The sequence below is a fragment of the Pseudogymnoascus destructans genome, assembly GCF_001641265.1.
Source record: "Pseudogymnoascus destructans isolate 20631-21 unplaced genomic scaffold scaffold_19, whole genome shotgun sequence".
Classification (NCBI taxonomy): domain Eukaryota; kingdom Fungi; phylum Ascomycota; class Leotiomycetes; order Thelebolales; family Thelebolaceae; genus Pseudogymnoascus; species Pseudogymnoascus destructans.
The window spans coordinates 42,019-54,543 of record NW_020167538.1 but is presented as its reverse complement, the minus strand read 5'-3'; the positions used below and the strand labels follow the sequence as shown (position 1 = coordinate 54,543).

General features: G+C 53.6%; 7 protein-coding genes across 7 annotated transcripts; 5 read left to right on the top strand and 2 right to left on the bottom strand.

The window, feature by feature from the left end:
* Window positions 1-133: 133 nt before the first annotated feature.
* On the top strand, window positions 134-3,712 carry BMS1 (Glycoside hydrolase 2 (Mannanase, beta-galactosidase); the record flags this gene model as incomplete). The annotated part of the gene is made up of 3 exons (XM_024470219.1): window positions 134-250; window positions 301-371; window positions 434-3,712. Exons 1-3 carry the CDS (start codon window positions 190-192, stop codon window positions 3,710-3,712), a joined length of 3,411 nt encoding a protein of 1,136 aa, XP_024321751.1. The 5' UTR covers window positions 134-189.
* Window positions 3,713-4,114: 402 nt separating this feature from the next.
* Window positions 4,115-4,769, top strand: VC83_06624 (uncharacterized protein). The gene is made up of 4 exons (XM_024470218.1): window positions 4,115-4,272; window positions 4,332-4,372; window positions 4,439-4,510; window positions 4,588-4,769. Exons 1-4 carry the CDS (start codon window positions 4,258-4,260, stop codon window positions 4,676-4,678), a joined length of 219 nt encoding a protein of 72 aa, XP_024321752.1. The 5' UTR covers window positions 4,115-4,257; the 3' UTR covers window positions 4,679-4,769.
* A 277-nt stretch (window positions 4,770-5,046) lies between these two features.
* Window positions 5,047-6,944, top strand: VC83_06623 (uncharacterized protein). Its single transcript, XM_024470217.1, has 3 exons — window positions 5,047-5,456; window positions 5,535-6,600; window positions 6,654-6,944. The coding sequence occupies exons 1-3, from the start codon at window positions 5,299-5,301 to the stop codon at window positions 6,690-6,692; spliced, it is 1,263 nt and encodes a 420-aa protein (XP_024321745.1). The 5' UTR covers window positions 5,047-5,298; the 3' UTR covers window positions 6,693-6,944.
* Window positions 6,945-7,928: 984 nt separating this feature from the next.
* Window positions 7,929-8,284, bottom strand: VC83_06622 (uncharacterized protein; the record flags this gene model as incomplete). The annotated part of the gene is made up of 2 exons (XM_024470216.1): window positions 7,929-8,120; window positions 8,180-8,284. 2 exons carry the CDS (start codon window positions 8,282-8,284, stop codon window positions 7,929-7,931), a joined length of 297 nt encoding a protein of 98 aa, XP_024321746.1.
* A 168-nt stretch (window positions 8,285-8,452) lies between these two features.
* VC83_06621 (uncharacterized protein) lies at window positions 8,453-9,192 on the top strand (the record flags this gene model as incomplete). The annotated part of the gene is made up of 3 exons (XM_024470215.1): window positions 8,453-8,545; window positions 8,608-8,797; window positions 8,822-9,192. 3 exons carry the CDS (start codon window positions 8,453-8,455, stop codon window positions 9,190-9,192), a joined length of 654 nt encoding a protein of 217 aa, XP_024321747.1.
* Window positions 9,193-9,211: 19 nt separating this feature from the next.
* Window positions 9,212-11,726, bottom strand: VC83_06620 (uncharacterized protein). The gene is made up of 4 exons (XM_024470214.1): window positions 10,623-11,726; window positions 10,412-10,572; window positions 10,115-10,365; window positions 9,212-10,057 (listed from the first exon to the last, which is right to left on the bottom strand). The coding sequence occupies exons 1-4, from the start codon at window positions 10,792-10,794 to the stop codon at window positions 9,316-9,318; spliced, it is 1,326 nt and encodes a 441-aa protein (XP_024321748.1). The 5' UTR covers window positions 10,795-11,726; the 3' UTR covers window positions 9,212-9,315.
* Window positions 11,694-12,445, top strand: VC83_06618 (uncharacterized protein; the record flags this gene model as incomplete). Its single annotated transcript, XM_024470213.1, has 2 exons — window positions 11,694-11,828; window positions 11,858-12,445. The coding sequence occupies 2 exons, from the start codon at window positions 11,694-11,696 to the stop codon at window positions 12,443-12,445; spliced, it is 723 nt and encodes a 240-aa protein (XP_024321688.1).
* Between the last annotated feature and the right edge of the window lie 80 nt (window positions 12,446-12,525).

Here is a 12,525-nt window from a genome sequence, read left to right as displayed (position 1 = left end):
CCATAGCGTTAAGCATTGCCAAGGAGTAAAATCGCTGCGATTTTTTAATTCTGAATCACGTGATGTGAAACCCTCCAAAAAGCTCTTATCGATAAGATTTCTTAGCGCAAAAAGATTCGAGGCAGCAGAAGAATATTTGGGAAAATGGAGATGAGCCTCGAAGGGTGTTTCTGAGACTGTTGCACAACCATGGAGGACCAAACGAATAGGCCCCATAGGCCGCAAAAGGAGAAGAAGAAGCATACTGGAGGTGAGTTATTGTTATTTTTTAACATTGATTATGTATTAACGCATTATCAGATCGCAATCCAAAGGCTTTTGCTTTTGCGAACCCAGGCCGTCTTGCGAAGACGTCTGCGCGCTCTTCGGATGTAAGTATACAGCCAACGACTGATTGAACTATTATTGCATCCAGGTTCTAATTATGCGCCAGGTGAAAGAAAGAAGACTCCATGTGCCATTAGTGGACCGCATCCCAGATGAGCCGCCGCCACGCCTCGTCGCCATCGTTGGACCACCCGGCGTAGGAAAGACGACCCTTCTCAAGTCGCTGGTTAAGAGATATGCGAAGGAAACTCTATCGGAACCACAGGGACCAATTACCGTCATCACGTCGAAGCGCCAACGCCTTACATTTGTAGAATGTCCCAACGAGCTGGAAGCCATGGTGGACATGTCCAAGGTGGCGGACATTGTACTGCTCATGATCGACGGAAACTTCGGATTCGAGATGGAGACCATGGAGTTTTTGAACATCCTCTCCGCCAGCGGTATGCCCGGAAACGTCTTCGGTATTCTCACGCATTTGGACATGTTCAAGAAGCCTCAGACATTGAAGGATGCGAAGAAACGCCTCAAGAACCGATTTTGGAGTGAGCTGTACCAGGGAGCACATCTATTCTACCTCTCCGGTGTCATCAACGGGCGCTATCCTGACCGCGAGATCCACAACCTTTCTAGATTCCTTTCCGTCATGAAGAACCCCCGACCTCTGATCTGGAGAAACGCGCATCCCTACACCGTCATCGACAGCTTCCGCGACATTACCCACCCAATGAAGATCGAGGAGGACGAGAAATGTGACAGGACTGTCGTTCTATCAGGTTACCTTAGAGGTACGAATTTCGCAGCGCAAGGACAACGAGTACACATCCCCGGATTGGGCGACTACACAATTTCGTCCATGGAATCGCTTCCAGATCCATGCCCGACTCCATATATGGACCAGGCATTGGCAAAGGCTACTGGGAGGACGGGAAGGAGACGTCTGGATGAGAAGGAGAAGAGACTACATGCGCCGATGTCTGACAAGAGTGGCTTGAAAATTGAGGGAGACACTATCTGGATTACGCGCGAGAAGGGCTTCAATTTCGACAAGGACGATGAGGATACAGAGCGCGGTCAAGGAGAGGGATTAATCGTCGGTCTGCAAGGAGAGCGAAGGCTCCTCGGACAGACTGACGATGGTGTTCGCCTTTTCAGCAATGGAGAGACGATCCAAGACGTCGAGGAAGAGGATACCGGGCGGAAACAGCCTAGAAAGGCTCGTTTCGTCGACACAGAAGGCGATTCAGATGCGGAGGACGGCGCTGAGGAAGACTTTGACAGTGGGGACGAAGAGCTTGACCCCGAGGGCGAAGCCGAGATCAGCGAGGAGAGACTCGGCAAGGCGTTCAGGAAGGAGAAGGAGGATAAGGCTGGTGGAGACATCGCCTTTGCCGACAGCGATTCTGACATGGGATCTCTCCTTACTGGGGGGGAAAGCGACAAGGACGATGAATATGATTCTGAGGAGGAGGGTGCACAATGGAAGAAGAACATGATTGCGAATGCCATGAAGATTCATGGCCAGAAGCGATCGTACAGGACTGCTGATTTGGCGCGTTTGATGTACGACGAGTCGCTTACTCCGACCGAGGTGCTGAACCGCTGGAGAGGCGAGATTGAGGAGGAGAATATCGAGGATGATTCTGATGACGATGATTTCATCAAGAAGACTTCTCCTGGGAAGGATGGCGGACTTGCCGAAGATCGCATGGTTCCTGTGTTCGATTACGAGCAGCTGGAGGAGAAGTGGTCTGTTGCAGACAACATCGACGCGCTGAGGAGGAGATTTGCCACCGCAGATTTACTCAAGGATAAGAAGGGTGGCAGCTCCGACGATGACAGTGACGAAGATGAAGATGAGGAGGATTCGGATAATGAAGGTGATGGAGAATTCGAAGATCTCGAGGCGGACGATGAGGAAGAGGGAGACAAGGAAGACGATGAACCGAACGACATCGAGGCCGAGCGCGAAAAGAACGCCCGACGGAAAGAAGAGTTAAAACTTCGGTTCGAGGAGGAAGATCGAGAGGGTTTCAACAACGACAAAGCCATCGCACGTAGAGAAGGCGGCGGGGACGAAGAGTTCGGCGAGGACGACTGGTACGACGCACAGAAAGCCGTCATCCAGAAGCAGCTCAACATCAACAAATCCGAGTTCGAGAGCCTCGACGACCGCTCGCGCGTCAACGTCGAAGGCTTCCGCGCCGGGCAGTACGCCAAGATAGTCATTGAGGGCGTTCCATCCGAGTTCGTGACGCGCTTTGAGCCGCGCATGCCTATCATCGCGGGCGGTATCAACGCGACCGAGGACCGCTTCGGGTTCGTGCAGGTGCGAATTAAGCGACACAGATGGCACAAGAAGATCCTCAAGACTAACGACCCGCTGATCTTCTCGCTCGGGTGGAGGCGCTTCCAGACGCTGCCTGTGTACTCGATCTCGGACTCGCGGATCCGTAACCGCATGCTCAAGTACACGCCCGAGCATATGCATTGCTTCGGAACGTTCTATGGGCCGCTGATTGCGCCGAACACGGGCTTCTCGTGCTTCCAGTCGTTTAGTGCGAAGACGCCTGGGTTCAGGATCGCGGCGACGGGGACGGTGCTGAATGTGGACGAGTCAACGGAGATTGTCAAGAAGCTCAAGCTGACGGGTGTGCCGTACAAGATCTTCAAGAACACCTCGTTCATAAAGGATATGTTCAGCACGTCTCTCGAGATTGCCAAGTTCGAGGGCGCGTCGATCAAGACCGTGTCAGGAGTGCGTGGACAGATCAAGCGCGCGCTCGCCAAGCCCGAGGGTCACTTCCGCGCGACGTTCGAGGACAAGATCTTAATGTCCGACATTGTGTTCCTCCGCGCCTGGTTCCCCGTGCGACCTCACCGCTTCTACAACCCCGTGACGAACCTCCTCGGATGGGCGCCTATGCGTCTGACAGGCCAAGTGCGACGTGATGAGGCGCTCCCGACGCCGCAGCAGAATAATAGCCAGTACAAGCCCGTCGAGCGCGTGGCGCGTGTGTTCAACCCGCTGCGAGTGCCGCGCCAGCTTGCAGCTGAGCTGCCATTCAAGAGCCAGATCACGCGGATGAAGAAGGGGAAGGAGGAGACGTATATGCAGAAGCGGGCTGTGGTTGTGGGTGGGGAGGAGAAGAAGGCGAGGAATCTGATGCAGCAGCTTATGACGCTGCGGAAGGAGAAGGTGGCGAAGAGGCGGGTGGCGAATGAGAAGAAGCGCGTGGAGTATAGGAAGAAGGTTGCGGAGAATGAGGAGAAGAGGGGGGAGAGGGAGAAGAGGGAGAAGCAGGAGTATTGGAAGAGGGAGGGGAAGAAGCGGAGGGGTGGGGATGAGGGGGGAGGGGGGAAGAGGGGCAAGTACGCGAAATAGAAGGGGGGGGGGTGCTTGTAAATATAAATAGTGGGTTAAAATGGAATCGAGTATGGAATATCAGAGTGATGGTATTCCCAGATGATGGTATTCCCAGATGATGGTATTCCCAGATGATGGTATTCCCAGATGCACATCGTCGTGTGCCAAGGGTTTGCTTGGTTTGCTCGAGTTATATGGAGCTAGATGGAGTTGAGATGGAGTAAGTGACAGATGAGGCTGGTGATTGATTGGGTTGATTGGACTGACTGATTGTGTTGTTCCCTAACTTATAATATGGCGTGGAGGGCGATGACGCTGACGATGACGCATGCTGGTGGTATCCGTCCAGGGTCTCCACACGCGCCAGCCAACAATCAAGGCCAAGGTGGTTGGTTATACTCGCACCCTCACCCTCTCCCTCACCCTCTCCCTCTCCCTCTCCATCTCTGATTCTATTCTTCCATTCCATCCAGTCTCTCATCATAATTACACCTTCAAGACACAAATCGACCATACAAAACAGACCTATCTACACTTCAAACATTACACTCTCATCAATCATCATGCCTGGATACATCGTGAGGGCCCACCGTCAACCCCCCCATCTCTCACAGACAGTTAACCCCTCCTCTCTCAGGTCACCCTCAAATCCGACTCCACCGACGAGCAAGTCGCTGCGTGAGTCCCTCTCACCCCATAATCACACACAACACCCATAAAAACAGCATCTGACAACCCCTTCAGCGCAAAGCAGGACGCCGTCAAGCAAGGTGGAAAGATCGGGCATGAGTACAACTCGGTGTTCAAGGGCTTCTCGTGAGTTCTCCTTGGGGCTTCCTATCTAGTTTCTGGTGGGCTAGTGGTTGGGATAAGGGCTGACAGATTCTACGCAGGGTCACTTTCGACGAGGGCACAGTGCACACTCTGGATGCCAATGAGCATGTCGAGGCCGTCGAGGCGGACGGAGAGGTGAAGACCCAGTAGAGGGGTAATGGTATACGCGCATAGCATACGGATTATGGTTGAGCGTCAATGATTAAGCGTGTGGGCTGACGGATAATCGATGAATTACCTCCCTTACCTCGCAACTGATGCCGTGAATGTGTGTGTATATGAGACATGAACTGGGATAACTGTGAGACGTGGTGGCATTGCCTAATCGAGACGCCGTGGCTTCATCACAACACAGCACAGAACGCACCGCTCATCACATGCCAGACATGCGACACCATAAACTGCACCGTGCTGTGCTGACTGCCTGCACTGTACTGTATAGGGCGTGTTGATATTCCCTTGCAGAATACCTGTTTATATCCAATATTACGTCCATCGCCACGCCCTAAACCCCTCTATTGCTTCCTTTTTATCCCCTTATTGCTTCTTCATCCTCTTAACTATATAAAACTACTGTTTACCCCGCAATTACATCCCGTGCCTCGTCACACGTCATCGCCGTCGGACAATCTCTTATCGCCCCGATAACTACCCGCCAGCCGACAAAGCGAGGTCGGACCTTCCAGTGACTCTACCAGAGCTCCCCCCATCTTCTCCGACTTCAACATCTCCAACTCCCAAGCATCGTCAATGCTTACGATGAAGATACCATGAAAGCTTCAACGCGGCTTTTGCAGACTGCAAGGCACTTTACGAAACACCAGGGCCCGCGGGTCCGTCTCCCAGGCTTCCCAGTCACGGCCGACGACCCCATCAGGAGCCTCGCCAGCAAGCCATTACATAGCTTCAGTCTAGCAGATCTAGTCAGGTACAGCTTCCATAACTTCTCCATGCCCCTCATGTTACCTCAGTTCCCCTTTCTCCTTCTTTACTAACCCGTACCCAGGCATGGCCGTCCCCCCCTGTCCACCGAAGCCCTCCTCGCCTCCGCCAACTTCACCCTGTCCCTCCTCCCCATCCGCCTCGCGCACCGCATCCAAGCCCTGCGCAACCTCCCCTACATCGCCGTCTCCAACCCCAACATCTCGCGCATCTACGCAAACTACCAGCACTCCCTCTCCACGCTCCTCCCCTACACAGACACGCACATCTCCTCCCTCGCCGACGAAGTGAAATTCACGGCCGTCCTCGCAGATCTCGTCGATACCCACCGCGACACCATCCCCACTCTCGCACGCGGCTTTCTGGAATGCCGCCGCTATATCAGTCCGGGTGAGGTGACACGCTTCTTGGACGAGCATCTGAAAACGCGCATCGGCACGCGACTCGTGGCTGAGCAGCACATCGCATTACACCACTGGTCCCAGGCGCATGCGGGACCGCCAGGCCCAGAGAGCTACATCGGCGTAATTGACACGGAGCTAAAACCCGCGTCGATAATTAATGCGTGCGGACACTTTGTGTCCGAGATCTGCGAGCTCAAGTACGGCGTGCGCCCGACGTGGATTATTGACGGGGTTCCGGAAACAAAGTTCACCTACGTGCCTGTACATCTCGAGTACATCGTCACCGAGCTCCTCAAGAACGCGTTCCGCGCCACCGTCGAGTCAGGTAACTCGGCGCGCCCGGTCATCATCACCATCGCTGCTGAGCCGCCTGATGATGACGACGCCACGGACACCATGCTCGATAACCAACTTGCGGCGTTGCCGCTCGCGGCGGGCCCGCCAGGGGTGACGATCAGGATCCGTGATGAGGGTGGGGGAATTAGCCCCGCTGTTATGCCGAGCGTGTGGTCGTATAGTTTTACGACGTTTGAGGTTGGGGATGATATCCCCGCCGGATCGACGGGGACGGAGCGGAGTGGAATGGATGCGCTGAATGCGATTGCGGCGGGGGGAGGGGTGAACAGCAGTATTGCGGGACTGGGATATGGATTACCGCTTAGTAGGACTTATGCGGAGTATTTTGGGGGTGAGATTGCGGTGCAGAGCTTGTATGGGTGGGGATGTGTAGGTTTTCGCTTTTTTTTACATCGGATGAGTTTTGCTAACAATTTTAATAGGATGTCTATCTGCGATTAAGGGGGATTGGAAAGCTATAGGTTGCATGGTGGAGTTAGCATGACTTATTCGCATGGCGTTTTGGGCATTGGGATGGAATTTGCGGGTAGTTTTATACTTTAGCTGTGAATAGGGGGAAAGGAAGCTGGGAACCAAATTGTATAAGTTACAACAGTGTCTGTAGATAACAGGCACTATCAGAGCGACTGTGGCACAACAAAAGGGTTTCGATCACTGACGGCTATGATCAGTATGCTAGTTAGTTACTGAGGAATAAATTTTACCAACATAAATTCTATAGCACAACTAAACGGTTTCAATCACTAACAGCGAAAATTAGTAAGTTATGCCAGTTACTAAGATCTAAAACCACTACCATAAATCCCATCATATCAAGCCCCCGTACAATTTCCAAACCACCACATCCCCCCCTCAGAAACCCACCCCGCACTCCTCGACCCTAAAACCTCACCCCAAGAACAACCAACTTCACCTCCACCCTTCCCAGCGCCCCCTCCAGCGCCCCCTCCAACCCCATCCCTCCACTCCACATGCATAACCCAGAGCAGATCCCACGGCTGAGGTTTTTAGATGTGGGTTTGGGATCACGGTGGTTCGGGCAGTGGGGTGTCCTGGGGTTCATTGCGATCTCGCGACACAAGTACCATTATTCCTTCCCAACTCGTGACTCGATGATTCCTTCCTCCACGTGCTTCTATGTGTCCTGATACGGCGGCGTTGGGCGCAGGGCGACGGCCAATCTCTGCCCAGTAATCTGATATCTTTCATAAACTCGAGGTTGGACATTCCTTGCAATCTGCTAAGCTCTTTTACCAGGGTGTTGTCCGAAGCAACCAACAGGTTTCTTCGGACAAGATAAAGGAGAAGGGTGGTCCCCAATTTATCCTCTGTATAAACCGGATGGACTCGGCCTGGCTATTAACGGAGCGCATGGCGTGCATACAGAACCGCGGTTTCCTCGATTTGCCGCCTAGGCAGATTGCCCACTGTCGACATTTGGCCTTCTGGCAACGGAAGAAGAGACGATTATCGACGAAGATGAGGGTTCTTCGGGACAGGGTGAGGTCTTGTATAGTCCATGCTCTTTTATTGTACTCTGACTTTGACAACCTCGTTTTCAAGTCAATTCCGACCTCGGGACCCTGCTGGACCATTTCTCCTTTGGCGTCTGTTCCAGCCCCCCAGAGACCAGCATTGGCGGACTCAGGCGCGAGCACGAGGTGATAGACCAGTGACCGGGTGTCCTTTCAACCATTCTACTGCTGTGCACCTTCCATGCCCCAGGGAAGATCGACGCCCTTCTCAAGCAAAGCCTTCACCATACGCTCATTCCTAATCCGTACTGCAAGCTTAATCGGCGTGTCCCAGCGTACATTCTCGCTTTTAGGATCCGCTCCATTTTCAAGCATGTCTGTGTGCCCGAGAGGTGAGGCGTGAGGATTCGGGCGCTGGCGATTTCCATTAGGGAAAGCATGTTTGCGGTGGCCAATACGTCTGGGAAGTTAACATCGCGGCTGTGGGCGATATTGGAGGCGAGATCACTGGGTGCGACTTTGGAGGTGGCAGTAGCCATGGCATTCACGACTAGATTGTCGAGGCTGGGCGGTGGCATTATGCCAGCTGATTCGATTATGAGCAATGCGTGCGGAAATAATTTTCGTCATAGAGTTTGAAGGATAAAATATGAATGGCTTGAGTGACAATTTCACTCACTCCAGGCCGAAAGAATCCAGCGTAGCAGTACGGCACCCTCATTTAATCTCACCAAAAGCAAGGCAAGATGGCAGGGTTAAACATGAGGACCAGTCCCAAAGTATATAAAATCCTAGTAGTCGGCGAAAAAGGAGTTGGCAAAACAAAAATAATCGACCAAGTACGTATCAGCGCATCTCCCCACCTCCCCCCACATCACAGTCCCAAACTAACCCCATCAAGTTCATCCTAAACACCTTCGTCGAAGACTACGACGGCCTAATCTGGACCAACTACAGGAAACAAATCGTCCTCGACAACCGCGTCGCCTTCCTCGATGTCTCAGATACAATCACCCCTTCCGACGCCGAGATGGAGGATTACCTGCGCGCGGGCTGGGAACACCAGATCCCATGCAGATACTGCGCTGCTGGTGTACTCGATTAAGTCGCGGGAGAGCTGGGTGTGCCGGCTGCGGTGGGGGAGGACGGGGAGGTTGATGAGGTGGTAGGAGGTGCAAGGGAGAGCAAGAAAGCGAGGCCGATCCAGATTGTTTTGGTGGGGAATAAATCAGATTTGAACAGTGGCCGAGAGGTGACAGTCAAAGAAGGCATTGAGCTTGCGAAGAGCTTCAGGTGTAGTTTCGTTGAGACGTCTGCTAAGGAGGGGTATAATATTGTCAAGGCTCTTCATGACCTCATTCGTGCTGTGGATAAGGGGGCAGCGGACGAGCAGCAGTGTGGGGACAAGGGGTCTGCGGCGGCTGTGGCTGGGTTCCGTTCGAGGTTAGGTCGCCTTGCACGGTCACTTCGGCTTAAGAAAAACTAAGTCTTGAAGATAAATATAATATGTTCTTTTTGTATGTGAGAAAGTCTAAATAGGACAATATGTACCAGATCATACACTTCATAGAAACACCCGCTATCCCAGGGCTCTCCTCACTCCACCCACTCAAAGCTTCGCATTCGCAGCATCCAAATCCTTCAACTTCTTCTGGAAGTTCTTAACCATCTGCCTCACCGACAGATCAAGCAGGACATCTTCCGAACCACCCGGAATCCTAATACCCGGAATCTCCCTGTAGATGCGCTCAACATTCGCTCCCTGTCCCGACTGTGTATATCCATTCCCCCCAAACAGCAGCACAGCCGTAGACGCGCACTGCTCCAACACAAGACCCGACTGCGCCTTAGCGAGCGCCGTCAGTCCACCCAACTCGCGGTTCGCATCCGCCTGGCTGAGCTTGGTCATCTGGAAGACGATGTTCTCAACCCAAGCGTAGTGGCTCTCGAGTACAGCGCCGGCCTTGGCAAGGCGATGCCTAACGACAGGTTGGTCCATGAGGCACTTCCCGAACGCCTCGCGCTTGAGACAGTACTCGAATGCAGCGCTGAGGGCGACGCGGGATTGGCGGTTGACGGCGATGGCGATGGTGAGGCGCTCGTGGTTGAAGTTCTGCATGATGTAGATCATGCCCATGCCCTCTGTGCCGATGAGGTTCTCGACGGGGACCTTGACGTCATCGAGGTCGATGTAGGTGGTTCCGGCGGCTTTGCCGCCGCCGACGTGGATGCGGGTCATGTTGACGCCCTTGGCTTTGAGGGGGACGACGAGGAGGGAGAGGCCGGCGGCGCCGGGGCCGCCGGTGCGGACGGCCATGGAGGCGTAGTCGGAGAAGATGCCGTTGGTGATCCTGGGGTGTACTTAGCTACTATTTAAAATGACAGGGGTGGGGGAGAGGTCGGCATACCACTTCTTGGCACCGTTAACGATGTAGTGCTTTCCGTCCGCAGACTTCACAGCGGTGGTCTCGATGTTGGCGACGTCGGATCCTGCTCCGGGCTCGGTGATGGCGATACAGATGCGGATCTTGCCGGTGACGAGGGGCGCGACGAAGCGGTCGCGCAGCTGCTTGTTGCCGAACTTGATGATGGGGGGGAGACCGAAGGCGAATCCAACAGTGATGGATCCCGCCGGGCCGCCAGTTCCACATCGAGCGAGCTAAAGGAGTTAGACAGGACATGAAGGGGGAATAAGGGGGGCTTACCTCGTCGATGTAGATTGAGGTGTGTAGGTAGTCGTAGTCCTCCACCTTGAGACCACCGGGGAGCTCGTGGATGCCAACGCTCTTGAGCGCCTCAATCGGTAGCGGCGCAGACAGGTTGGGGATCAACATGTTGTTGTCCGCGAAGGTTTTGTAGAGTGTTGCTGTCTTTCATTAGCGGGTCTCCAATGAATTTGGAGCAATTGGTGCTTACGTGGCGCATCACCAGCGGCCTCCCAGTCTCCCGCATATGGGAGCATAACACGGTCGACGAATGCGCGCACCGTCTTCTGCCATTTGCGGTGAGAATCATTGTAGTAGGCGCTCGGGAGGCTGTTCAACCACGGGGGCTCGGCGTAGGGAACAGCGACTGTGGAGTTGGACATTTTGGGGGGATTGTGATAAACAGGGGTTTTGGTGAGAGAGAGAGACGACGCGTGGTATTTAATAGAAGAATTAAAAGAAGTCACAGCTCGGGTATCTGGTATCTCAAGAATTGCAAAAGTACTAAACGATTTGAAGGGCAGTCAATGAAGGATATAAAAGGTGGAGATGCATCGGAATAAGCTCAGGAGCTCTAAATAACAGTTAAGGCGCGCCGACTCCAATTCAGTATTCCCGAGGCTGCGGGGTAATTGCCGCGGCGAAGGAAAAAGCAGGTGAATCGTCACGTGTTGTCAAGTTGTTCCCGCTCGGTTGTCACTCGGCTAAATACCCTAATGGGAACAAAAAGAAAATACAAAAAAAGCCAAAAAAAAGCCAAAAATTAATAAGTGTGGTGGAATCAAACCACCTACGTTTTCAATCTCCTGGCGGAACTGGGAATCGAACCCAGATTGAAACGGGATTGTATGTTACAACGGGTGAGCATTATACCACAACGTCACGTGCTACCATTACACCATTCCACCATCTTAGGATGGAAGGAGATTATTGATGAGAGCAGCCGTAAAGGACACTATATATACCCTTGAGGGTTGGCACGTGATTGTGGACGACAACATGGCGATTTACATACGGGGCCAACAACGAATTACCGTCAACATCCAGAGGGCATAATATCTCACTGGTATTCTATCAATTGCGAAGAATACAGATATATTGTCTCATCTGTACGCAGCCTGTCCAACAAAGAGCCCTATCATATATCTTATCGCCAACAAAACTACACCTCCATCAACCTCCACCACCAACACAACACTCCAACATCAACAAAAACACCCCTCATCACACGCAAACCATTAAACCGAACACCTCATCATCACCACACCCCTCTCCATCAACAATGCCCAAATCCCCCCCACCCCCACCATCCCCCAAACCCCCTCCTTCCCCCCTCCCTCCCCCCTCCCTAACCTCCTCCCTCCCCCTCCCCACCCTCATAGTCTTCGACCTCGACTACACCCTCTGGCCCTTCTGGGTGGACACCCACGCCTCCCCCCCCTGAAGCCCCTCTCCTCCTCCACCACACCCCCCTACACACACGCAGCGCGCGACAAGCACGGCGAGGAATTCAGTTTCTACCCGCACGTGCCGGCGCTTTTGGCGGCGCTGGATGCGCATCCGAGGGTTAAGGTGGCGGCGGCGAGTCGGACGAGCGCGCCGGAGGTGGCGAGGGATTTGTTGAGGATGTTGCAGATTCCGTGGTTTGATGTGCCGGCCCCGCCACCATTGGAGGCAGGGGACGACGCGTCCTCAGCCGGTTCAACATCAAAAAAAGCTCGGGAGAAGGAGAAGGCCAGGGAAAAGGCGCTAGGAAAAGAAAGGGGGGCGGGAGGTGGGAAGGCTCGGAAGGCGATAGAGTTTTTCGGGCACATGGAGATTTATCCTGGGAGTAAGAAGAAGCATTTTGCGCGGCTGAGGGAGACGACGGGGGTGGAGTTTGGGGAGATGCTGTTTTTTGACGATGAGAAGAGGAATAGGGAGGTGGAGGAGTTGGGGGTGACGATGTGGTGGGTGCCGGATGGGTTGGATGGGGGGGAGTTTGAGAGGGGGGTGGGGGAGTGGAGGAGGAGAAGGGGGGTGGAGGGGAAGTGAGGGGGTGGTTTGGGTGCGTGAGGTTATGGATGGAGAGGTGATCGTGGACTTCTCCCTGTTTATGGACTACTCATGGGGTA